Genomic DNA, 27445 nt, shown 5'->3' with positions numbered 1-27445 from the left:
GCGCTCTTGTGTCGCAGTCGGTTCGCACCTGACAATGAGAAAAGCCTCGGATTCAGTAAATGTTAAACCAGCTAATCACGGTAGGAAAAATAATGGTCATTTGAGGGACTTCAGACTTCAGAAGTTAAAACAGGTGAATATAGTTACTGAACTGGTTATGTTAAAATATCAGTCATGGAGTTGGAAACAGAACTGAAAATGAATTGTGTCCAGTTTCCGGACGTACCGGTCCATCCCAGGTACCAAGGAGGTAGGACACGTGGTAGTACTAGTAGGCCTATAGACCAAAAAATAATTGAGATGATATAGAAAATTTTATGTTCGTACAAATGGAGAGCAAACTGATTTTTTGTACACAAAAATGAGTTTGGAATTTGACTGAAAAGTTGAAAATCCATATTTTTATAAAATCGTGGAGCCTTATTTCAATGAATAAGACTTTAAAAAAAATTAAAATTGGAAATAATCTCCAAGTGGAGGATGGTAGAGCATGCAGGGAAAAAAGTTTGAACACAATTTCCTATTTAAGAAAATGAGTTCCCAAATGACAAGCGCCCTTAGGCCCTACTCATCATGTGTAGGTTACCCCCATAACTGTTGGGTTCGACGTCCGCCATGCTTCAACTAACTGTGGGGTCCGATGTCTGCCCTGTTCCCACTGTGATTGACCCCAATTTGCTTCCATTCCAATGACCAATCATAGGCCTACAAATGTAGCTTGGCTTTCATTTGATGGGGTCAGGAAAACAAGGAAAAAAAATAGGAGCTGCGTTGTGATTGGTCGAGCTGTCATGCAGCTGACAGTGACTGGGAATACCAGTAGACCTAGGCCTACATGCTGCTGATTTTCTGTAGTGTCAATGGGCAAAATGCTCAAGAATTTCACCATTTTAATGAGGATGTTGTCACAGTAACTCAATAAACTGTTTCAATTTTAAATATTTTTGTGACAGCATAAAATAGGTGTCCTAAGATCGAAAAGAAACTTTGTCAACAGCATGGTGTTAATTCCGTGTACATATTTCATCTTGTGAAGTGTCTTCCCAGATCACATCACAAATATGACACGCTGGTGAAATCTCAGTTTGTTTGATAAATACTGTATTAATTTTGAGTGTAAGGGAAATCAGACCAGTATTGTGAATTCTTGTACTGAATTTGCAACAAGTGAGAGCCTGAATATGATTTGTTTCAGCTGACACCCAGTGAAACCCAAAAATGGAGCCAGAAATGGTCAACCCGTTTGCCCTCTTGCAGTCTGCCAAGGCAGAGAACCCAGAGGTCGAGAGGGGTCAAAGTGCAGAGGTCACTCCCAAGGCAGATGGAGCTGATGATCAGAGTGAGGGCATTGGGGATGCAGGGTCAGAGGTCAAAGGTGAAACAGGGACACGGGAGGCAGAGAAGGTGCAGGCCATTGATCGGATGATTCAGACGGTATTTCTGGTGACCATAGATCACGGTAAATAAGAAGCACCAAACAAATCCTGTCAATTTAATTCAACTGTCTTCGTTTTTTTCAGTTGTTGGTTTACAGTGTATCTCCATCCGGTATTTCTTAATAGACTGAATTGCAACATTTACATGTAACCACGATTGCTTGCTGTGATATGGGATATGGCATTTCCAAGAGCCAAGACTTTATGTGATGTATATTGTTTTGGGACTGTATTAACCAGTTTTTGGTTAGCATGACAATCAGGTAGAGTTTGAGCTGGTGACCTTTATTTCTTGTAAGCAATTTTTTTTTCACACTTAAGAAAATTTTGTACTTAAGCAGCTCTATGAAATTGGCCCCAGGCTGAGCTCCACCATAACTAATCCTGGGTGTGCCACTGCTGGTGGTGGGTGTCCTAGTTTACTTGCGCCTGTAAAGTTGCAACATTTACAAATCAACAACAAATTTACAGCTCTATGAAATTGGCCCCAGGCTGAGCTCCACCATAACTAATCCTGGGTGTGCCACTGATGCTGGTGGTGGGTGTCCTAGTTTACTTGCGCCTGTAAAGTTCATTCGAACGTGCTGCTTGAGGCATGCTTCATGTCATGTATCCCGTTTCTTTTCAGAGGGCGAGACAAATCAGCGGGGTATGCCTCCCCGCTGCGTGTACCTTGTGGAAACAGCCGATGCTGTCAAGGAGGAAAGCGAAGGGGCCTGGCACTGGCTGGGATGGGACGTCATTGATCGAGTAAGTCCTTAGCATAGAGCTTCAATGAATTTCTGGAACGATATCTTGCAGTGCAAATTGGAGCCTGCCAGGCACATCCACGTTTGTTGGAAAAACCTTACATTTGAAAATTTGGAAATGCTATTCAGCTTTTGTAACGGCTATTGGCCCACCTGCATCAGTATTCCATAACAACTCATCATCAAATATTCAAAGCTGATACAGCACCACCCAAAATGCACAGTCAGCACATGACCCCTCGGTTGTGCTCTGTATTACAAACAAGGTACATGTAAACTGCATGTGCACATGCGCTCCGGATGAATTCCACAGAGGCTTTTTAAAGCCCTAACCCCCTAGGCCCTTTTTGCTTGGGACCTTCCTCAATCCTCCAGAATCCTCCAATTTGGGGGTGAAAAAAAATTGGATTCTCCCTCAATCCTCTGAGAATCCTCCAAATTTTCTTGAAAATGTTGCTTGGAGGTGTGCCTACTGCCTCAATCCTTCAAAATCGCCCGCTAATTCCTGTCGTTATGTTGAGGCAGTGCGAATGGCATTGGAGAGCAATGCGGTTGATTCTAAAGAAATAATGGGTTGAATTTATGCATGACTGAGCAAGAACAACACAAGGTCTAACCCACAACCTTCACTCATGGCATACTTCGCAATCAACCGTGCACTTTTGCCATTCACCCTCAATCCTCCAAAATCCTCAAAAACCGCCCGAAGGATTTTGGAGGATTGAGGAGGGTTTGGGCTGAATTAGAGTACACAATTTGGAATTTGTTCCATCCTATTTCATGATGTTCTACAAACATGGACACCAATTCCAAATGTTCATGCATAGGATGGCGTCAGAGTTGTCTACTTGTGGCACAGACTGGAAACACAATACGGGCAATTTACAACAGTGTGTCACCAAGAGTTTGTAACACGTTGGCCAATCATAACGCGCGAAATTTGTTGACCCGTTCCAAATGCGCATTGGGTCGACAAATTTCGCGTAAAACGGCCGTATTGATTTGAAGTGGGGTTTTTGCATGTATTATACAACGCCTGAATAAATCGTTTTCCATTAAATGGCCGTTATGGATTAGATGGCATTGAAATCTTTATCCTAATGCACCGGATGGCCACACAGCAAAAATAGATATGTCTGAACCCATAGGACATTGGAGTACACTGTATGGTAAATGGAAGTTCCCTTGCATGACCATGTTGTTGGTGATGCAATAGCAACAGTTCTTCACACGAATTACGAACATGTGATTCAGAAGTTTGTGTGGGTAGGGATTTGCCTGTTCATGCATTGAACACATAGTCTTATTCAGTCACAGATGGAATGTTCCATTTCCATCTGTTCAGTGGAACATTCCATTCTATCATGCTTATGCGGTCAAATTATTATCTATCAAAGTAATCTTCCCATTTCACTCAATTAAATGTATCTATAGTTTATATCATGCAAATCGAACAAACTGAATAAACTCAGGTTTATTTTATAGAAAAAAAAAAAAACCAAAATAGAAAAGCTGAACTTAGGTCTTCTGTCTGTCCGTCTGTAGGCCGTCTTTGAGAGGTTGCTCCTGGAAGACCCTGCCTTCCATGTCATCAACATGAACTCCTCTTCAGTGAGCTGCAGCATCGAGGAGCAGGAGGCGGGAGAGAAGGAGGTGATGCGGTACCTGCTGGCTTGCTACAGGAGGAGCGTGCAGCAGTCCAAGGCTAACAAGGTGAGCCGGCCACACTCGGGGTTCCCATGGTCATGGACAATCCTGCAAAAATCCTGGGAACAAAAGCTGTCGTGGAAAGTCTCGGAAGAGTCATGGAAAATGGATGTCCTGAAAATCTTGATTGCAGAGGAAAAATAGTTGGGAAAAAGTCAGGGAAATCAAGATCGTGATTTTTGATCGGGCACTTTTGATGTAGCGGCTATGGCAGTCCTCCAGTTCACGCACCTGTAATAACAAGCAACCTATCTCTCTAAAGTGGCAATAAATGTCATGGGATGTGGTTTTTCACATGTTTTGTTTGAACTCTGCACGTGGCCTCCTTGTCACTTTTTGTGCTGTAGTCATCTGCTTCAAGTATCAACTGTCGCTTCACAAAAGGTGTTTTAGTCGAGAGACCAGTCACTACACCAGTCACAAGATCAGAAACCATTCACAAGACCACTCACAAGACCAGTCATAAGTCCAGTCACAAGACCAGTCAAAAGACCATTCATAAGACTATCACAAGACCATTCACAAGACCAGTCATAAGACCAGTCACAAGACCAGTCATGAGACCATCCACAAGACCATTCACGAGACCATCCACAAGACTAGACACAAGACCAGTCACAAGTACATTAACAGCGTGAATAATGGCAGTAGGCTTCTTTTTTTTGCAGTTCATTTGAACAGCTCGTAACTCAAAAATTAGACTGGAGGTCTTGTGCTGGTCTTGTGATGGTCTCGTGATGGTCTGAAGAGTTTTCCACAAGTGGAGGCGTGTGGCCAAGTGGTTAGGGTTTGTGACTTGGGTTTGAATCCAGCTGCTGGTTACATGCTGTTTCCTTGAGCCGGTCACTTATCTGCCACTGGCCCCTCTACATCAAAGGAGAGGCAAAGGCACAGAGGTTCCATGAGGGTACAGATGGTTGCTGTGTTTGATCAGTTGTCTGCATGTGGAATTGCAGCATGGAGCTCTGTACCATCTCTCAGGGAGCCGAGAGGATTTTATGAATGTTTTTGGACCCAGCGGGATTATAATGATGTCAAGGCTGCCGTACTGATTGTTCTTGGAGTTAATGTGAAGTAGTCAGTGACAGCACAAGCAAAGTTTTTGCCTGTAGTTGTTAAGAGATGCCCTCTTTTTGCAAGGCTGGTCTTTATCACCGAGCTGGCCTCAAGTGAAGCACGTAACTTCCACTGTATGGTTCAGTCTGCACGAGGCTGAAGGATGCTCAGTTAAAATGGTCGGCTGATAGGTCAAAGGTTATGGGGAAAAGGTTCGCTGTAACTCTGCTACGTTCTGTCCGCAAGGCAATAGGTTTTGAGAGAGAGAGTGTCACCAAAACTGTCAGGATGCAAATAAATGAGAATGGTATCTTTTTTTTTTAACCATATGACTTGACCTTTGACCTCAGGATGACCTCCATGAATATGCAGAGTGCTGTCGGCGAGTGGTTGTGTCAAATGCGGTGACCAGTTTGCTGACACCAGAGCTATTCAGCAATCAAGACCTTCACGCACAGACGATGACCTTGCTGCTGCAGATGTTTGCAAGTGGAGGTAATTGGTTTAAACCTCCTTGCTGTTGTTGACCTCGTGTGGTGGGACGTGGGGCCTTTTAAAGACTTTGCAACCACACAAGATTGACTCTAACCCTCTGAAGATGCTTCAAAATCCATCAAGAGGTTTGGGGTGATTTTTGGAAGGTAAATAAAAGTGGTGTTGGGCTATCAATAGGCAGACCAGGGGAGGGACAGTGAAGGGCCATGACCCCTCTCCCAAGGAGGAAAAAAAAACAGAGAAATCTTTAAGATAACTTACTTAGTCTGTTATATTTCCTTACTTCCTGAAGCGTATCAAAAGCCCCAATAACGATGTACATGTATGGCCTCACCACTCGGAAACTCCATGAAAGGTCAAACCAATAAAGTGTCCAGTTTTTTTTCTTTCCAAATTTTTGGTCCACCTTTCTCAAAATTTGGCACCGGCTCCGCCCTTACCAGCCTCAATTTAACTCGACATGGTGCTTCACGCCTCCTGAAAAGTTTAAGTACATAGAATTAGAAGTTACCGATACCATAGAATTCTGGCAGAGTGATAACAGAGAAGGGTAGCAAACAGTGAGACAGATAAAAGGTTAGTATCCGCTCCGAGCGGAACAAAAGAGGGCATGTTTTAAAATGAAATCGACCGTCCTTTTGGCACCAACTCACCACGTAGGCGCAAAAGTTTATGCGTATTTGACATGCAACGAATTTATTCCGAAACACACGGTCTTTGCGTACATGCAGAACACGTGCAAGAACCTGGCTGTCTTTCTTTCGACGATTCGTGGGGCACTTCCAACAGTTAGGTCAGCGCAATAAAGAGAGTGTTGCCTTTGTGTTTTGGGGGGACTTGCCAGTTTTGCAAGATTGAAATGTCAAAAATTTGGGGGGGTCCCAAAATATAAAATCTCCGATAACAGGACATGAAAGGGCCCACATCATTACAATTTCTATACATTGCACATTCGACCAGTACTTACATAGGAGCCTATCAGAGATCTGAAAGCTGGGCTGTGTTTTCCATTGGACAGGTTCTGGTTTCAGCGAACCAGTATGGGATCCCTGATAGCAATCTGGATCCACGTGAAACAAACAGGCCCCATGTAAGGTCAATCAAACTGGCAGAGCCTTCTTGAAACGTTAAGCAGCCTCCTTTCTCAACTTTTGTACCGGTACGCCACTCTCTGCTCTTGTGTTTCAACTCTTCAGAGATTGACCACGCTTTCAGCTTCTTGGTTGAAGTGGCCGACGCCATCTTGCTGGACGAGGACCTGCAGCTGGCCGACGCCTTTGGTCCGTTGCTAGACCACCTGTACAAAGAGATGAGGGGAATCCCATCGTTTTCCGATGCCAGGAACATGGTTTTCTGTGCTGTCCTGGAGCTCTTCACACGACGCCCAAGTTTAGCAAAGGTAAGATTGTCAAGATGTCTTTTTCATTTATGCGTGGAAAAGATTTTGGATAAAAAAACCTGACATAACAATAGGATGGATTGTATTAAATTAGAGCAAAAGCAGTTTGTTGACCTTGTCTGCTCTGAGCACAAGCACCCTCTCATTGGCTGAAAAGTGCTATGTGGGAGTGTTCATGTTGTTGGTAGTGATACGACTGCATCACTTGTGTTTCCTAGTCATTCGTGAACCAAGCAATGTGCAGTTACTACCAAGAGAGCCGTTGTTGCTTGGAAAATGGCGCCCTCTCTTGGTCCAGATTGTAGGGCTTGTCATTCAGCTGCTGTCAAGTTTCCTTAATCAAGCACCTTTAAATGAGCTTTTAAAATGCAGTTTTGTTAAAAGGAAAATTGATTTGTATAAATGTATGTATACATGTTACTTTTGGATAGTCAATTTAAAAAATGCTTAATACCTGATGTTCTCTTGAATATTCAAATAATTGTACAGTTTAAAATATTCCTTTTTTTCTGTCAGAACTTGTGGTTGCATCCTGTTAGCCTAAAGATAAATGTCTAAATCCCAAGTTCAAATTGAAAATCCATTTTTTTTTTGGTATTGTAGATTCTGATGGATCATGTCTCACCTAAGGACCCCAAAAAGGCCAAGAGTTACGAGGAGACAGTGCTAGGGGTGCCACTGTCTCTGTCCTGTATCCCCAAACATCAGCGGGTGGCCGAGTTCTTCACCACGCCCTCCAGGGGAACCCAGCGGGAGCACAATGCAACCCAGGAATTCTTGTGGCAGGTGGGTACCTGGGGGGGGGTCTGTCAGTGTCTTCCAACCTGTGGAAGTAGTCTGGTTGCCCATGGAGTGTTGCCTGTCTCTCACTTGTAGCTACCTTTACAATTTGGTCACCAGGTTTCAAATATTTTGTGCTGCACGTATATTATCAACACAGCCAGTCTTCCTCATGAGGGATTTAGCAGGGCCAGCTGCTCTGCTAAAATTTTATGCACTGAAATGTCTCCCTAGAAGCCAATGTCTCCCTAATCCTGAAAAATGTACCACAAAATGTCTCCCAAATGACCTATTTGTAAATATTACAATGTTCCTACAACATATTAGGGAATTTTGTTTCTCAGAAAATAACTCATTGGAAAATATGGCTCCTAAAAAAATTTGACTTTTGATGACCAAACCCCCTTCTTAAAAAATGTTGCATTCATTTGAAGTTGCCAACACGAGCAAATTTAATTCAAAGAGTCAGGAGGAAGTGGCCAGGATATGCCTCTGATTGCACCACAGAGCATCTAGAATCCAGTCATGGCAGATGGGTGTCTACATGAGATGCAAACGGGTTTCCAGTGTGTTACACTTTGGCAGATGTGGTGTTTGCAATATGTTACAAATAAACATGTACGTTGAATTCAAATTAACGCTTATTAGCCAGACTAAAAATTACTGGAAGTCGTTTTCCCTTGGCATTTCTAAAAACTAAATTAATACAGCCAAACCATTAAAAGACAAATCTTGATACAATATACCGGTACATGTACATAACATCTCTAGAACTCAGAATACATGTAAGTCACTATCCAATATAGGACAAACTGGACATTAAACAAGGAACTCTTAGAAACGGGGAATTGATGTTGAGTGCTTGCCCATTTCCTTTCATGAGTCACTTCGGACAGTGGAATATACATGTAGTAATTAATTACAGTTCATATTGGATAATCTTGAGAGAAATGCTGAAAATTGCATATTTGTGAATTATGATATCAAGTTATTGACATACATGTAAGTGGTATTTCATCAAACATTGTTCAAGTGTTGAAGTATTAGCTAGTGTGCCTTGACAATGTCATATGAAGCAGTAACCTCATCAGATGTTGTCCAAACGTTGCAGTAATAAGTTGTGTGTTGACAATGTCATATGAAACAGTCATGTTGAAGTATTAGTTAGTGTGCCATGGCAATGTCGTATAAAGCAGTAACCTCATCAAATGTTGTTCAAACATTGCATTATACCTTGACAGCGTCATATGAAACAGTCATGTCGCAGTATTAGCTATTGTGCCATGGCAATGTCATGTAAAGCAGTAACCTCATCAAATGGTGTTCAAACATTGCATTATACCTTGACAGCGTCATATGAAACAGCCATGTTGCAGTATTAGCTAGTGTGCCATGGGAATGTCATATAAAGCACTATTAACCTCATCAAATGTTCAAACATTGCATCAAGTGATAGTGTCATATGAAACAGTCATGTTGCAGTATTAGCTATTGTGCCATGGCAATGTCATATAAAGCAGTAACCTCATCAAATGTTGTTCAAATGTTGCCTTATGCCTTGACAGTGTCATATGAAACAGTCATGTCTTGATTGGCTGTGCAAAAACCTGACTATAGACATAAACTAGAAGTTCTAAAACATGTTTGTGCCGATTGGATTTTAAATTCATAGTTGCCAAATTGAGATATTCGGAATTCAATTTGGACAAAAATTGCTGTATCAGTAGGGAGAGGTCACTTTGCCCGTATGTGGTAATACTCTAGACTGAATTTTCATTTATGTTAACCTCTTACATGTATGTTAACCTCTTATGTTAACCTCTTATGTTGACCTCTTATGTTGACCTCTTATGTTGACCTCTTATGTTGACCTCTTATGTTGACCTCTTATGTTGACCTCTTATGTTAACCTCTTATGTTAACCTCTCAGCCTATATCCCTCCTGAATGAGAGGATGTATGAGATATTCAAAGGAATCTTCAAGTCTTCCGCGGCGAACAAAAACAGGCTGCTAGCGTGGCTAGGAAACTGTCTACATGCCAATACAGGTATGGATGCCTTATGAATATGCATGATGTAGATAGGGCAGTGCTACTGGCCAGATGCCCAGATGATGCGTCTTCATTGCAAGGTTATGCATGATGATGATGTACTTGTAGTCCGTCGTAGGTATTGGTCAGATCATGCTTGTGTTGTGTCAAGGAAATAAACTATTGAAAATAATTGTCTTTCGCTTCTTTTGCGGTTTTGAGACAATAACTTTTTCTGCACATTTATTTTTGTCCAAATGTACATGCATGAATTGAGATAAAATGTCTTAGAAGTAGTTGATTACCAGAACGGTTATATTGATGTGTGCTAAGCACCCCAGTAGCAACAAGAAACCTAATTACTGTGGCTTTGAAGGATGCAATGTGTCTTCAATCCCTTTGACCTTCCCACCGCGCATTGTGCAGGACGGGCTAAACTCTGGTCCAGGGAGCTGCCCAACTTTGGCCAGGTCTTCGCCAGCGACGCCTTCTTTGTGAACCTGGGAGCTGTCATGGTGCGATTCTGCACCCCGTTCACTGCGCCAGACTCCAGCAAGATCCTGGGTGTGGACCTGAGCTACAGTCGGCTGGAGCTGAGCAGCAACGCGGGAGAGGAGGAGATGAACGCCAAGGGGGTGCATCTACGAGGTAACAGTTGTTGGAAATGACCCCAATAGTGACCTTAGAGTGACCTTTGTCTTGATCTGAAGGAGTATAAACTGAGATACATGTTCACTTCTCAGTGTTTTAGTTGCACACCTGTTTTGTAGCGGAGCCCATCACAAGACCAGTCACAAGTGACAGAGGAATGTTTTTGTACTGTTCCTTTGAAGAGCTTGTAATGTGGACTGAGACAGGAGGTCATGTGTTGGTCTTGTGGTACGTTAGTTTGTGCGGTCTTGTGATGGGGTCTTGTGGTAGCTTGTGTGGTCTTGTGATGGGTTGTTGTGGTAGTTTGTGTGGTCTTGTGATGGGGTCTTGTGGTAGTTTGTGTGGTCTTGTGATGGGTTGTTGTGATGGTCTTGTGGGGTCTTGTGATGGGGTTTTGTAATGGTCTTGTGCTAGTTTGTGTGGTCTTGTGATGGGGTTTTGTAATGGTCTTGTGGGGTCTTGTGATGGGGTTTGTAATGGTCTTGTGGTGGTTTGTGTGGTCTTGTGATGGGGTGTTGTGATGGTCTTGTGGGGTCTTGTGATGGAGTTTTGTAATGGTCTTGTGGTAGTTTGTGCGGTCTTGTGATGGGGTCTTGTGGGGTCTTGTGATGGAGTTTTGTAATGGTCTTGTGGTAGTTTGTGTGGTCTTGTGATGGGGTGTTGTGATGGTCGATCTTGTTGGGTCTTGTGGTAGTTTGCGGGGTCTTGTGATGAGCTCTTGTGATGGGGTCTTGCGATGGTCTGAAGAGGTCTTGACTACAGCAGTGTTACAAGCACTTTTGCTAAGAGTCGGGTGAACATTAAAGGAATGTCTTTGGTCCTAGCTATTTCGTAAAAGCTTGCGGCAGAAACAGGAGGACCTGTGAAGACTTGTCACGAGTGTTCAGTTTGCGGCCGCTGTTCAAGCATGCATTTGGGGATAGTAAGGGAGTAAGAACGTGATGAGAATGACATCTGAATTATAATTGCTCGTCAGTCTGCTGCTAATAGCACTTGCAGTACAGTCTTATGCCACCAACCCTTGTTAAACCAATAATGAAGTCTTATCGTCAGTCTTATTTTCTGCACTAGGGTTTGAAAGCCACGAAAATCACTTGAAATTTTAAAACAAAATCCCAAGCCATGCAAAAGCACTTCACTTTAAGCCAACACTGTAAAAGGTTCTGAGAGTGCTTTCAAATTTTAAAAACATCCAGTTCTTGGAATGTCTACGTTTTCATCATTGTAATCAGTCAGAAATGTACATTTTAAGTTCAGTTTCTGATTATTTTATCCTTGAATTTGAGAATTTCTACCTTGAAGAGTTTTGTAAATGTACCTGAATTTATCCAGCCATAGTGTGCGCTATAAAGCCTGTGTCGGTGGCATTAATGTGGTGCCCTTGGCGTCTCATTTCACATTATTAATTTCCTGTCAGTGAGATCTACTTGCTTAACCCTCAAAGAGCCGGGTTATTTGGGCCCATCTCACAGCCGAATGAGGGTGGGTTTTTCCCGCCCCCTCCTCCCCAAGAACTCGGTAGTGCCTCGCTCAATTTATTTGAAACTTGACATGCACTTAAAGACACTCGTTATCAATATACATGTGAGATTTGAACTGAATCAGACATTTGGTTTTGTTTTTATGGTCATTGGAAGTTCAAGGCTGTACGCATGCCAGCCCATGTGCATTGAGCGCTGCAGTGGAAAAAGTATATATTTTTGGCTGACTTGTCTCAGAAAACTGCAAGCTGCGCAAGACCGGAATGTTTGAGATTCATTAACTTGGTGTCAGAATGACTGCCAAGAGTTACTCTAAAAACTCCTAAAGGCTCAAGTCCTGAAAAAAAATGGAACTGCGGTGATATCAGAAAAAATGCCAGGGGGAGGGGCAGAATCTGCCCATGGCTCTTTTCAGTGTTAATTTACAAAAAAAGCTATTGCTAAGCAGTGACATGGGTCCAAGTTGTTTATTCAGAGTAATCCACCAGTATAACAGTTATGTTCAAGCAAATGTTGTCAAACCACAGTGAAAAACACCACTTGTGGTCAATTTACTGTGAGGTGCAACCTATAAATGACAGACTTGTATTCGAGTCATGAAACATTGAGTGTGAGTCACATTTCTTGAGTCCAAATCTGAGTTCCGAGTCCTCCAGGTCAAGTCCAAGTTACAAGTCACAAATGTTGAGTCCAAGTCTGAGTCACAAGTCATCTTTTACATTAACGAAATCTTTTACATTAACGAATTAGCCTAGGCCTAGTAAAACTATGACATGGGAAAACAAACTTGTTAGGATGCGCACGCGAAAGGTGGCGATTAAAGTTTGATGTGGTGCCGGTTTTCTCTTCAGTTCTTCTTTGACAGAACTTGAATTCTGCACTAGACTTTCCATTCGTGTTTCTCTCAAAGTTCAGATACCCAAACTTAACAATTTTGGAGGTGGATGCCATCATGATGATCGACGCATTGCATGTACATTTAAAACTGGCAGTACCGCACGAAACGGGCAGATGAGCAGACTATTCATATCACGTTAATGTGATGCGACAGCATACCTGTGTGAATAACAGGACGTCTGACAAGGAAAGTCTGGTACCTTACCCTAGTAATCTTGCACCAATTCAGTATTACGTGTGGACAGCGGGGTACAAGTTTTGGTTTATTGATATCTTTAACCAATATATTGATAACCGGCCACGTACGCACCGCATTGAGTGCCCTATACTGCACAGTAAAGAAAACGACTTACATATGTGCATGTGTGCAGTGCGGTAATTTCTGTCGATACACAAGTCAATGGGGGGTCGAGTCTAAGTCCGAGTCCGTAACCCTGAGTCCGAGTCGTAAGTCAAAATGACTTGAGCCCGAGTCATTAAAAATGTGACTCGAGTCGGACTCGAGTCCGAGTCACAAGTCATACAAGTCTGATAAATGATGTTCCTTTTGCACTTTAACCTTAAGCCCTCTTTTTCTTTAAATGTTTGTTTAATTTTCGAAATTTATATGACACAAACACATTCTGATCTCTAAAATTGAAACCTGAGGCAAATAACCAAAGTCTTGTTGCATCTGTCTGCCAGGGCTCCCTAAGGAGACGTGCCTCATTAAGTTAGCTGATGATGATGGAGGCACGCTTAGCGCTGCCCTCTCCCTACCCGCCCGCCCTCCATACAAGTTCACCACGGAGATTTTCTTCCTGACGCAGCGTTGTCTACACCTGGGCTACCACAGCGTGCTGGAGCGCTTCAACCGGCTCAACCGGGATCTACACCGTATCCAGGAGGCCTATCAGGAGATGCAGGGACTGGGCACCAGGGGTGGGAGGACCAACCCCGCCGTGGAGAGGCTCCGAGAACAGATGGATATCGGTGAGTTGCAGTGAGGGGGATGGGTCAGGTTGAGGTGGTGGTTAACTTTTCATGGTTCTCTTCAGCCTGAGGATCTAATCTCACCTAGGTCAACATACAGATTTCTTTTTCCCCTCCTGAATCCCTGGAATATTTACTGGGGTTTTCCTTCCACCCCTGAAACTGAACATTGGTGCTATTATACATTGCTGGATGTATACTATAGTTGTGTTAGATGAATAGAAATGAAGAGATATGGGTATAAACCCTGTGTACCCAGTTATTTCCTCCTTTACAATGTTCCTTCCCACAAGTCCGTTTTTAGCCTATCAGACAGCCATAGTAATGTCCCCCCTTGTAATATCTTTCCTCTACACCAGCCATGGCCCTGTTCCTGTCTTTAAGAACTGCCCTCCTAGAGCCTCAGCTGGTCCAGCACAGCTGGAACCTCCACCTAGCTACGGCCCGTCTCCTCATCCAGTTAGCTACCACCGAAGACCGAACCACTCTCCGGATGCCTTCCTACCCCTTGCCCCCTGGGGATGAAGGGGCTGCGTCCGTACCCCACTGCCTGGCTGACGTGCCCGAGTTCCTGGCCGAGAACCTGATCAACTTCCTGCAGTTCCTGCGCCGCTTTGCCGAGCAGAAGTTTGAGGATGGGGCGGAGTCCCTGGGCCACCTGATGGCCTTCATCGTGACCTTCATGGGGAGTAAAGGTCGGATGAACAACCCCCACCTCCGGGCGAAGCTTGCGGAGGTGATGGAGGGCCTAATCCCTCCTAAGGACCAGGCAAAGGCCATCGTGACAACGTAAGTAAAGAATCTAGGTCAAATCTTTGTTTTGTGAAATTCATCTGTCAGTTCTTCTTAACTCATCAACATTTTGAGAGTTATGAGAGAATTTCCAAAATTTTCCTGCAGTGTTGGATATTGAAAGATGGACAAAAAAAGTTGGTCATAATTAGCTAATTTGCATTTTGCCCTTGACAGGGTCTTTCCTGCTTTCAGCGCAGAAAAGTGAAATGCAAGTTTAAATATTTGGAAACTCGCGAAACTTAGTTTGACATAGCTTCATTCAGTGTTGCCGTCAAGAGTGAAGACCTCTAAAGACAGTCACAACATCCTACAGGGCCATTTGAAGACCTTCAGAAGGCCTCCGGTCCGAATTCAAGTCCAAAACTATTCAAATGCTCTGCAGCAAAATCATTTATTGTTCCACCACAACTCTAGTTTCGTCTTGGGTACCGTCGCCATATCCCATGTGGGATAATGACATTTTAATGTCCCAAGGGGCTCATAGCATCCAAGGCGAAGCTGTGTGCCCTAAAGGATGTCTTCATGTATGTCTTCAAGCTCAGTTGACATGCTGAGGAAACTGTACAACGAAACGACCTAAACAAACTTCGGTAATTGACAAAAGTTGCGAAAATGACAGCACTGCAACATCGGATCATCTTGTGCAGTGTGCTATTCCTATAGGAGTTTACTAGTAGCACCTGTAGATGTTAACAGTAGCACAGGTACCAACAAATTGCATTTACCGGTAGTCTGGTTGGTGGTTCTTGCATTATTGCCCGTGAATTACAGCTGCGTGTTGACATCCTCTTGTGGAAAGAGGGAAATTGAGTAAATTGACTTGCTCAAGGTTATAGCATGTAATCAGTGGCTGGACCGGGAGCCACAAGCCCGAAAAAGGGCGGAACCGGGAGGGGCCCATGTTGGTCATGGACTTCCCCTTAAAGAACACAATTTTTGGTTTTTGAAATATATGGGGAAGGAGATTTCATTTCCCTTCCATCCAAAAGCGCATAATAAGCCCCTAAATTTTGCCTCAACCATCAGAAAGGCCATCAAAGGTTACCTGAAGCAATTTTGGCTCCCTGAAATTTGGGGTGTGGATCCACTTTTAAACTCTAACCACATTGCCACACACCCAAAATACATTTCAGAACCTACCGTTTTCCATTTATACACGAAACACCCTAATCCCAACTCCTCCCCTTCAAAAAAAAAGTTCAACTCTTCTTAAGAATCTGTCCTTCCCTTGTCGATTGCTCTTCCCAGCTTCAATCGGGAGAAAGTGTTCCTGGAACATCCCCTCCTTCCACTTGTCTCGCGGTCGCTGCTCAGCATCTATGTGGACATTGAGTTCTCGGGAGATGCCCACGCCTTTGAACAGAAGTTCAACTACCGACGGCCCATGTATCACATCCTCAAATACCTCTGGAGCTTACAGCAGCACAGACAGAGCATGAAGGTATAAATTCACCCCCTCCCCTGCCCATCTTCTCTCACCTTGACCTTCAACCCCCTCTCCATTAATAGGACAGTTGATTTGTCTGCTGGAATGGAGTTCAGTTTTTCCCTGCTTGAAACCAAAAAGCATGACACAATTTCACATTTCCTGTTCGCAATGAACAGTTTTTGGTGAATTAAATATACTTGTTTTTTTTTTTTCTTTCCCTTTTCCTTAATCGTCCAACATCGTGGCCCAAAGATTTGAAGATGGAATAAGGAAAGATCTGTAGATTGAACTTTCTGAGACATTTGTGGCTGAGGTTGGGACTTGTTCTTTCACCCACAAATATTCTCCTTTTCCCAACTGTAACACACAGCTTGCCTGCTATGTACGAGGGTTCCGTATGCCACTTGCGAGTTAAATTTGAATAAAATCTGGTACACTGAGTTCTTTGAATTCACGTGAACATAACTTGAATTCTCCATATTAAAACCACTGTTGCTGTACCTCGTGATTTGGGGCAAGCTTTTGTATAGCGACCACCATCTCTGGAATGGACTGGTTCCTTTGTGCCGTTCTTATCCATTGAGAACAGTGTATTGTTGCAAGGCGTCTCTTATGTAAAGCAAAAGCTTGCCCTGAATCACGAGGTATAGCAACAGAGGTTTTCGTGAGGAGAACTGAAGTTTTTATGTTCACATGAATTTAACTCGCAAATGGCTTATTGTGTATGACTCTGCAGGAGCAAGAAAACTTTGAAATGTTTATTCAATCTGCATTTAAGGAGAAATAAATATTAACCCTAACCCTCCTCAATCCTCCAAAATCCCTCGGGCAATGGTAGTATTCTGCATAATTTGATTCCATAAACCGTAATTTACAAGGCTAAGGCTGCATCCGAATCTCTTGTCTAGAGCTAGGTCTTGGTCTTCACTCCATTGGAAATGCGTGGAGACGCGCAGACGATAGACCTAGCCGTAGCTCTGGAAGCCCGTTTCGGACACGGCTAAGTAATATGTCGCTGCATGCTCTCTCCCTTTTTTGAAATCAAGGAGATAGCTAAGGAAGCCTTGCAGTCAATGGAGGCAGCCAACGCACCCCTGTTCCTTCGTTTCATCAATCTCCTTATCAATGATGCCATCTTCATGCTGGACGAGGCAATGGATGTGAGTACCGATTGGGTGCTTTTCAGAGCTGTTCATAGAGAGAGCTGTGACATGAATGTCCCAATGGTTGGAACCAATATGGTGGATTATGCATCAGTACACATGGACAGTTAGCACACAATAGCTGCATGCTGTACTTGACACAGAATGAGCGGCCATTTTGGTTCCAAAGTCTGAAGCTGGGGCTACTCTATCTAGATACAGCTGTGGTGCTTGTCAATGAAAACCTGGATAATTAGTTCACAGAATTGAAGAACACTTCCAGTTGTTGAAGGGAGGACGACGCTCAAAACTTCTGGCTTTTACGGTCATTTGCAAACGTTTTAAGACCATCTATACAAAATGCAGTACCTCGAAGGAAAACCAAAGTTCAGCAAATGTAAATCTTTGAAACTTACATTTATTTCATTTAGTTATTTTCAAATGGCGAGAAGTGGTGCTTACACTAATATTTGTCCCAGTGGACTGCAAAGCTGCCTTGATCTTTCGACGAGAGCTCAAGGGATCCTTCACAACAATTCACCAGACCACATGGTCTTCACAGGGGGTAGTTTTTTTGGACGACAGTGCCTTTTCTGGTTAGAAATTGAGCCATCTCCTTGAAATTTGAAATGGCATTGTGCACAGCAGTGTTGCTGCAACCAGCCCTCTCGCTATTTTGACGTTAAGAGTAAGAGTACCCCTCTTGATGGAGGATCACTATGGGCCCTTTGAACCTGACTTAGACTGGCTTTTTTACCCATGCTGCAGCAGCGGTAAAGACAAAATGCCATACCAGACGTGTCTTGACAAAAACTTCCATTCCAATGGGCTAACAGCACTACTTTTATGTTATGGACCACTAGAACATATTATGTAATCATCCGATGAGACAGAGGAATGCAGGCCCTTTGACAGAAACACCTGTAAAATTCCAGGTGGTCTTAACCTTTTGCAAATGACTGTAACTTCGTTATTTCTCCCCATTTCACACTGTGGTGAATCAAGTTTGACAAATTGCTTTCTTCAAAATTGATGTCTTTTTTGTGATCAAAGCAACACAAATACATATTTACAAGGTAAACTGATGTCTTTGTCAACACTTGGTACTCATAAGGGTGGGACGTTTGCATGTTCAAATGAAAAAAGTTCCAAATCCGATTACAGATTCTCCTAAATGTTTAAACCAAACCATCCCTTTTAGAGGTTTGACTTTTGGCATTCTTTTTTATTGTAAATGATGCATGGCAACTATAAACGCATTTTCAAAACACTTCACGCTCGGTCACATTAAAGGAATCTCGTGAATTCATCAGCGGAACTTTGTGTCATCTATTTACATTGTATGCTATTTGTTGTGTTTAAAGTTGTCAATGACACTGTGGTAAGGGTGAGATGTTAACACATTTAAATGGGATGGGAACGTTTTATGAACGTTTTTCAAAATCAACATAATTCCCACGCTCCAAGGACGTTGTGATCTCTATGCTTGAGCTGTGGATGAGACTTTTGGACCAATGACAAGTACTGTAGTACTGTTGACAAGCTTTCATCTCGCCGGGCAGAGTCCCGTATTATATCGGAAGATGGAATAGCCCCAGGAGACTACACGTATCTCCCATTTGTATTGGACACACTGCATGTGTGCACTTCATAAATTTTTCATCTTAATGTGCACAATACCCATACTGTCTCTGAAATTGTAACAGACGCATGTAAACTATTTTTCACACCTGCATGGTATGCACATTGGTTTGTGTGCATATCGTATGAAGAACCTGCAATGAAATTTCGTATTAATGTGCACAATATCCATATTGCCCCTGAAATTTGAACAGTCCCATGGAAGCAATCTCTTCAACATGTAAGGGGGGCACCATATGTGCATAGAGTATGAAGTATCGTCAACTAAATTTTCGTTTGACCGAGCGCTGTGCTCAGTCAAACACAAGTTTGTTTTCATGTTGCTGATACACCATGGGAATTGTAGCCGTACTGTCAGCACCAAGGAAACAATTCGTAACTTGTGTCCGGCCATCCGCTGCAGAATCTGAAACAGATCAAGGAGATGCAGCATCAGCGAGACAGCGGTGAATGGCGCAGTCTGTCACCCCTGGATCTGCAGCAGCGAGAGGGTGCCCTGCGCACCAACGGCAGCATAGCGCGCTTCTTCAACGTCATGTCCAACGAGTCCATGAATATTCTAAAGTTCATCACCAGTGGTGAGCGACTGTGGGCTTGTTTTCTAATAGCAGCTTTGCTCACAAAAGTTTCCATTGGCAATGAAACCGAGATGGGGAATGAATACATAATCCATACAGCCAAGTATTTGTTAGACAGTTTCCTTGGAAACTGTACATTAGAACCTCAAAGCAAATGCTGGAAATACAGAGCACAGGATGTCGACACTTTGGCATTTGGCAACAGTTGTTTACTTCAGTCACAGATGCCGTTTGCAACGGATCTGTATTTCATTCCACAGCAAGGTTTTAAACTAGCTGAACACAAAACCAGGATATTTGTTTTGACAGTGATCTAGAGCCCTCTTGATATTTTTTGATAATTTGACATGAGTGAATATCATGATACACCCTGTGTCATTTTGTTCTGGCAACCAACTGTGTACACACTGAACCTGTGCATGTTGGTGTTCCATATAGAAAACACATGCAAGAGAGTGACTGTGGGCACTCGCGCATATTTGTGCTGTCAAACCAAAGGAAGGTTAATCAAAACTATAATTGAACAGGGAACAAAATGATGGTAAGAAATAACTCAAATTTCTAACCTTGTGCCCCTGCTGTGAATGGAGTCTTGTAATTTGTTTGGTAGAAGCAAACATAGAATTCCAACACCTTTATTGTGCTTGTATTTTCAGAGATCAAGGCAATATTTGTGCATCCGGTAATGGTGGACAGAGTGGCAGCCATGTTCAACGACTTCTTGCTGAAGCTGGTAGGTGTCTCATCTCTTTGCCCTAACATGGGACTGTGGCTGCAATGCCCAGAGACCACATGCATCAATGGGGCATAGCCACAGTGGGTAGCCAGTGGCTACCGTTCATGCATGTGTGTATTTCCAGACAGTCATGACTTTTGGAGACGGCTTGCCATTTCATACAGAAACGGCTGTGAGCTTGCTGCAAGCTGTTTTTAGCAAATCATCATCACCAGTTCCAAATATATCCTTTTTAATCAACACAGATTTTAAATTACTTCATGGAGCAAATCTTGATGACTTTTGTAGAATAGAAGAATTGAGCAAAACATTGGTAAAATGGTACGTGAAACTCAAGAAAAGGATGAATGTGGTGAATCTGAGTATTTGGTATATTTGTTTGTAACACACTGCCAATAGGGTAATAGTTGGTGGTGTACTCTTTCGTGATTACACCCATTGTAGCCTACCTCCTGAAAAAAGTAAGCAAGGATTGTTATTTTTCTGCTGTAAGATATTCCTCTTGGTTATTTTTCAACCTAGGTGGGTCCCAAGATGGGTGCCCTGAAGGTCAAGAACTTTGACGAGTTTGAGTTCAGGCCGGGCAGCCTGGTGCAGCACATCTGCCAGGTCTACCTCAACCTGGGCGAGGACGAGAGGTTTTGCGCGGCCGTCTCGCGGGATGGCCGGTCCTACTCGGCAACCCTCTTCACCCGGGCCGACCGGGTCCTGAAGAAGATCATAGCCCCCATCGAGATGATCGAGGCAATGGCAGCCTTTGCCGAGAGGGTCAGGGTAAGAAGTGCATTTGATTTTTGAGGGTGATTCCCTGTTTCCTACCTTGCCAGTGGTATGATCTCTTACAGACACCATTAAGAGCTGTCATTACTCAAAGGGGGATGCACCCCTCCTCTCTGCTCTATTATGAAAGTGAAGAAAGAAGTCTAGAGACTAATCCTGCCACCAGAGGTAAGAAGCCATGACTTTGGTTGTACCTTGTTCACTCACAGGTGGTATGCACATACTTAGGAACCAGCTCAAAACTCATCTGGGACAAGGTGCAGACAGGTTGCAGGTGGCACCACTCACTTCACCTGCAAGAAGCCCTGCATTTGTCCTGGATGAGTCCTGGATGAATTGTCATCAGTTTGTATTTGGCTTGGGGGCACACAGCAGGTCGCCCCACAAGAATGGTTTGTGGGTTCCAGAAAAATGACCTTAGATTGTCCAGCACAAGCTACCTATTAAAGTGCACTGTGATGGTCAGACCTTGATGTCGTAGTACTCACAGTTCCAGGAATATGAGTATTTTCACTGAGCTTTCTTCACTCTACCAAAACAAAGGATCATCCACTCTGGGACTGCAGCACTGTTAAACACATGTGCAGCCTTACCAAAAGGACACGCTTTTTGAGTACGCTGCCACCACCGCAGCATTTCCTCAGATTATACACTGAGATTTGTAATCCCCAGTCTTTTGTTTGGATCCCAGATTTTGGGCAATTAGGCAGCCAGTTTTGATCTCTAACATGCCCTTCACAAACCAGGGCTAGAGGAGCATATCTGCTAAGTTCAGTGCTGGAGAACAGTACTGCAAACCGGACTAACCGTCTCCGAGGGGTTACATACAGTCTTATAATCCATAGCAACTGATAACAATCAAAGTCTCTTTTGGTTTCAATGTATACATACATTAATGCATATTCATTGAAACCATTCCGTTTGTTGATGCCAAAGTCAAATTTGTTCGGAAAAACACAACCAGATGTTGTTATTCTTTCTTTCTTTGTCACAGGCCATGGCAGCTAAACAGGAAGAGGAAGAGGAAACCTTTGCTGATGCCCCTGATGAGTTCATAGACCCTTTGACCTTTACCCTCATGAGTGACCCCGTGACCCTGCCGTCCTCCCGCATAGTGATGGAACGAGCTGTTATAGCCAGGCATCTACTGAGGTGCAGTGCTCGGTGCAATTTCCTTGTTAACCTTCAACTTTGAAACAAATATTTTGACAAATGCTAGAAACTTATGAAATCTTTCATCTCTTGGAAACGTTAGGATTTGGGAAAAGGACCTTTATCTGAGTACTGCATGTGCTATTGCATATGGCCCCCCAGCATTCTGGAACACAATTGGTTCATGACACCGTTTAACTCATCTTTAGATTGACCAAAACATTTTATTTGGAAGTTTGCAGAAGCCTCTTTTAGGGCCAATCTTTGTCATGATTTGCCAAGGTTCTAAAAAGAATTGACGAACTTGAAGTTTCAGACAGTACAGTTGTGGTTGAAAAGCGACCTACACTTCAGCTGCAGGTGTCTAATTACAGTGTTAAACTTTTATTCCTGGCAACCATTACTTTTGTATATCTGATCAATTTGAACATCTATAGCTGAAGTGGTACTTGGAATGTTTCATGGGCCCAGTGAGAAAGGGTGATAACAATGGAAAGTGCTGGATAAATCTCGGACTGAAACACTTTCAGTCCGAGCAGGTGTAAACTGTCGACCCCAGCTGCAAAAGACTGATCCTGATTCCTCCAATCTCATTTACCAAACAAGTTTGAAAAAGAATGTCTTTCTTGGCTTATCTTGTATTCCAGTGACCACACTGATCCGTTCAACCGGTCACCCCTCACCATGGAGGAAGTCATTCCCAACGATGAGCTGCGGGAGAAGATTGAAACCTGGAAGCGGGAGAACTCCAAGAGGAAATGAGTCCCAGACTCCAATGTAGGGCATCAATTGCCTAGGAATCCTCACCCTGGAAATTTATCTGGCGCAGGGAATATTTGGTAACCGAAAAATTGCTTTACCAGCTGAGTCTAGGGTAGCATTTAGTCAAGGCGTGGGTGGCACTTTAGACACTGGAAATATGAAAAGGACCAGTCCTTTGGCAAAATCACAGGAGCTAATTAATATTTATTTATTCAAGTTATTTGAATTATATGTTTTAGGCTTTGCTCATTTTAAGGGTGCTGGGAGCATGACCTTTGTTGGTAGTACATTCATTGTTGACCCAATTGATATCCAATGTAAGCTTCAAAGATACGGCATTTTTTCGTGAATGCATTTGACGATGCAAATAATTCTACAGTTTGATTGGTCAGCGTGAGAATTTCTCGATCAAATTGGGAGAGACATGTAAAGAAAAACATAAGCCTTTCCCATGTGATACCGGTACAAACGGCAATCGCAGCTTCCCCATTCACTTTGGTCAGTTTTTCATGTTGTATGTAAGCCTTCCTGGTGCTGTACACTCCTTGACTATGGCCAAGTTCTGGGCTGGTATAATAGCAGTTGAATTTGAACTGCATGATGTTTTCTGCTTCCCGCCTTTAGAAACAGAGCCCTGGTCATATCTAGCTCATCGCACCACCACTGTCCGGCACTGATGAGGGTTTGTGGACCGTAGAAATGTAATAGGCCTATGTACTGATGACATCACACTTCGTTAAACTAACAGACATATGCATTCTCCTGTGGAGCTAGTGAGGGCCCCCAGTTGTCGCGTACCACAGGAAAGCACACTTGTAAAAACAGTACAGATGTCATTGGGTTGTCATATGCTGTTAGTGATAGGCATAGAACTATTGATACAATTTTTGGGCAATTAAGCTAATAGCGTTGGCACATTTGTTGCCTGCACCGAAGACTCTTTCCCTTTTTTGATGGTTGACGAGAACGTATGGGCTGTTTTGTAAATTTGGGCTCCAATTTCCTTTCGAGTCCTGGTACATCTGGCGTGATTCTGCAAGGTTAGAACACATTCTTTAATTCCCACGAGTAATTCAGTATTGCAAATTACCTACAAATCAATTATAATTCAATTTCAGTGGTTCCTCCATGTCAAATTACAGCGGTCAGGGGTAACAGGGACATAAAACTGCCACACTCTCTGGACCGTGGATGCGCAGAGTGACCTGTCTGTGTATCACTTGAGAGTTTCAGAGTTAAAATTAGTATACTTGCATACCTGGACCGTGGATGCGTAGAGTGACCTATCTGTGTATCACTTGAGAGTTTCAGAGTTAAAATTAGTATACTTGCATACCTGGACCGTGGATGCGTAGAGTGACCTGTCTGTGTATCACTTGAGAGTTTCAGAGTTAAAATTAGTATACTTGCATACCTCGTAAGTGAAGTGCAACAAACAAATCAAATACCAGACGGAGGGAATTATTCAACCGTGCTTAAAATGTCACTGCCGGAACACTGCTTTCCCACTTGGGTGAAATCCTAGGCCGTTTTCGAGTACTCAGCTTTAGCTGCGTCTCAGGCTTCAAGTGTTTTTTTAATAACTGACTTTGAAGCTGTAAGCACAGTAATTAGTCTAATAGTGTCACAAAACATCAAATAAGATGCAAGAGAGCAAAACTTATAGAAATCCAATTTGATTTAAACACTTCAGGCCCACAATCGGGGATTGGTTTCGAGGACAAAGCCTGAGACGGAGACGAAGTTGAGTATTGGAAAACGGCCCTAATGTCATTTTCAATGGGAGTTACCTATCAGTGAGACTGTGCTGTGGACTGTGCTAGTGGTGTTGTGCCAATCTGCCCAAGGCACATCCTTTTATGTGTGTTTTTGTGCTCTTGCTGGTTACATTTTGTTTAATGCACTTGGAGTTAGCGTGCATTGGTTAATTGCAGTAAGCTAGCCACAATGCTTTGTAACATCTGTGCTTCCTTCCTTGACATTTTTGTGAAAAAAGCTTATCAGTTACAAGCTTCCTTGCATTGAGAGACAGATTCCTGGAAACCTTTACAAAAGAACCAAATACAAGGCACTTTGTTCATGAAGTAAATTCACATCTAACTCTAGTTGTAAATAGAAGAATTTGACAAGAACAACTCACCGGAATGTAAGTTGAAATTATGCCTTTTGAGCTTTCAATTTAAATTAATTACTGTATCATTTATAGTTTACTAGAAGCTCAGAGCCGCTATCGCAATGAAAACCTCGAAAGAAAAAAGGTGCAGACTTCGTGCACAGCAGCCATCTTCAGTTAGACGGTATTTTCTTTGCTATTTTTAAATCTGTACCTTTGAATGCCCCAAAGTAGCAGATCAAAGGCCTTAATCGCCCTCAAGATGGTTACTGTGTCACATACTGTGTTATTTATACAGTGTCGAATGGTGTGCATGTATGTGTATATGTACATATGGGATTGCAAGTGCCAGTAGCAAATGGATTTTAAGGACTTGAACTGTAAACACTTTGCTTGAGGGAGATTCTGTCGTAATGCATGTCTTCCACGAGAAGCTGATATCGAGCATTCTAGTTTCAGTTTGGTCATTGTAAACGTGTACATGTAGCACACGCCGTGTTTATGTGGACCGATGCAACTTAATCATGCTTTCATCCAGGAACTCTGTGACCTTTAACGATGAAAACATCCGCTGCATGCATTGCGACAAGTCAACTGTGTTCTCACCAGAGGTCGTATTGGCGGCGCTATACGATCTTTGGTTTTCACCTCGCTGTGACCTTGGGTTGCGAAAGCTCCCGGATGAATGCATAAAGTTGCGTCCGTCCATATAGTACCGAAGCTTGACGTAATTTGAACCAGGACGTGAAAAGTACAGACAAATGGTGTAAGCGTGCGCGTTGGTTCACGTGCTGGTTGAGCCTGGTTCTTGCGCTAAGGCCTTTTACACAGTTAATTGTGCACGTGATGGATTCACTTTGATATTCTATGCAGATTATGACATGGGATGGATTTTCACACTATGTGTATTCTTTTCTCTTGTAATGGAAGCAGTAGGCTATTATAAACATAGGACCTAAACTCTAGTGTTATTTCTAATTTGGAAGTGTCCATTTACTTCTCCTATTAGTTGGTAGTATCAGGTAATGCTATGTCTTACTCTGGTAACAGACTGACAGCATTGCAACCTCTGTTTGAGGGGTTTAATGTGGAATACAAACTCATCGAAGATGGCAAATGAAGGAAATTATACTTGAAATATATTAGGGCCTCGCTATCTGTTAATGTTGGTTGTTTTCCACCATCACTTGCCTTCACAGTTTTGCAAAAAATGATTAATTTTTGTGAAAATGGCATTTGTACAGAATTGGTCAGATGAAGGCTACCCGTGGGATTTCATTGTCGGGATTTTAAAATTTAATTGCTGAGGAAAAGTCGTCTCTTGTGTATAACTTGATTGATTATTATTGATATTTACATTGCAAAACAGAAATAAATATCGGAAAAAAAAACAAAGGAATTGACTCTTCAGATAATCATAATTTGTCCCGGATACGGCACTTTGGCCGTTCTCAAAACATTTTTATATCCTTCCCACTGGTGTTATCGAGCTGGGACTCTAATACCGGCGTTTCACAATAGTACGCCTGCAAGAGTTTACAAAGCGTTTGCCAATCACAACGCGCTAAATCTGTTTGCACGTTGGGTCGGCAGATCTCGCGCATTGTGATTGGCCACCGTGTTGTAAACTCTTGGAGGCGCACTATTGTGAAAGCCCCAATTCAACATTGTTGAAACAGACCAGTGCACTAGTGACATCTAGAGGTTATAGCCGCATTTGGCTGCTGGAACATATTAATACTGTTTTAGTGCAGCGGTAAGAGTAATTTCATGAAGTGACAGGCCGAATGGAACATTCAGTCTGTTGAAATGAATCTTGCCATATGGTTAAAGGACGAGAAACATTTGGTTTTATGCAACACCTTAATAAATGCCTTTTTTGAACGAGTCACTGTTTTCCATTCTCAGTCTGGCACGACAATTAAACGCGAAGTCATATCAGTCTGAATTTGGATGATCAGTTTATGTTTCAGCACAAAGGTAAAGAACTGTCTTCATGAAGGAAGACTTTGCTTCGGTTTGGGGGCAATTTTACGCCTTTTTGAGGGTGTGTGTAGAGAGCTGAGCTGCGTTAAAGTGCACGCTCTAATCTGCTGGACAACGGCCTACATAGTTCTTCAATTTCTGCAAAAATCCTCATAATCTGATTGGTGAATCGTTGCTCTCATGTCATTGAATTGTTCGTTCTGTTCAACACGAGCCGCTGAATAGAAATTCAGTTCACTTGACTGGTTCCCGCCCTCAATATATTTCACTCCCTTTTTTGCGCCAGTTCTGTCAGACGTGTTTTTTTGGTATGATTCGATTCCAGTGCAAATGAGAGAGGACATCCAGATTGGTTGCATGTTTATATAAAACTCTGTGTGTGTTCACCGGTGTTAGAGGTGTAATGAAGGCCAGAAGCCACTGGACCAGAGGACAGGCCTTTTTTTCTTCAGACGTGTTAGAAACTCACAAAAGTGGCGACGTTACAATATTCCCAAGCAAGCCGATATATGCTTTTTATTGGAAACTAAGCTCAGAACTTGCCAATCAAAAGAACCATCTAATTCTAGCTTATCTGATGCTGCATCTGCAGTGTTTTCTCACAATGACAAGAACAGCTGTCACCAGTTGGAGACAACAAACTCAAACTAACTAGATGCACAAGGAAATTATTCAAAG

The 27445-nt window shown here is 42.9% G+C and overlaps 1 protein-coding gene across 2 annotated transcripts; it reads left to right on the top strand.

Annotated features, from left to right (window-relative positions):
• On the top strand, window positions 1–26176 carry ube4a (ubiquitination factor E4A). 2 transcript variants are annotated; one of them, XM_022251727.2, is made up of 18 exons: window positions 1–80; window positions 1196–1459; window positions 2065–2186; window positions 3731–3898; window positions 5299–5443; window positions 6640–6842; window positions 7446–7628; window positions 9553–9670; window positions 10079–10300; window positions 13366–13653; window positions 14013–14442; window positions 15697–15889; window positions 16924–17037; window positions 19064–19238; window positions 19895–19971; window positions 20497–20748; window positions 21749–21906; window positions 22554–26176. In XM_022251727.2, the coding sequence occupies exons 2-18, from the start codon at window positions 1219–1221 to the stop codon at window positions 22666–22668; spliced, it is 3204 nt and encodes a 1067-aa protein (XP_022107419.2). In that variant the 5' UTR covers window positions 1–80; window positions 1196–1218; the 3' UTR covers window positions 22669–26176. The 2 variants fall into 2 exon arrangements, with proteins under 2 accessions (XP_022107419.2, XP_022107418.2); XM_022251726.2 differs by having other exon boundaries at window positions 6–133.
• Window positions 26177–27445: the final 1269 nt, after the last annotated feature.

Source organism: Acanthaster planci, linkage group LG10 (assembly GCF_054643075.1).
Source record: "Acanthaster planci isolate LZ-2023a linkage group LG10, COTS_SCS, whole genome shotgun sequence".
Lineage (NCBI taxonomy): Eukaryota > Metazoa > Echinodermata > Asteroidea > Valvatida > Acanthasteridae > Acanthaster > Acanthaster planci.
This window is presented reverse-complemented; position numbering and strand designations above follow the sequence as displayed.

Coding starts and splice junctions, on each gene's coding strand:
- ube4a (XM_022251727.2), top strand. CDS start 1,219: ATGGAGCCAGAAATGGTCAACCCGTTTGCCCTCTTGCAGTCTGCCAAG. Junction 14,443..15,696: donor GCAAAGGCCATCGTGACAAC/GTAAGTAAAGAA, acceptor TGCTCTTCCCAG/CTTCAATCGGGAGAAAGTGT. Junction 15,890..16,923: donor AGCACAGACAGAGCATGAAG/GTATAAATTCAC, acceptor TTTGAAATCAAG/GAGATAGCTAAGGAAGCCTT.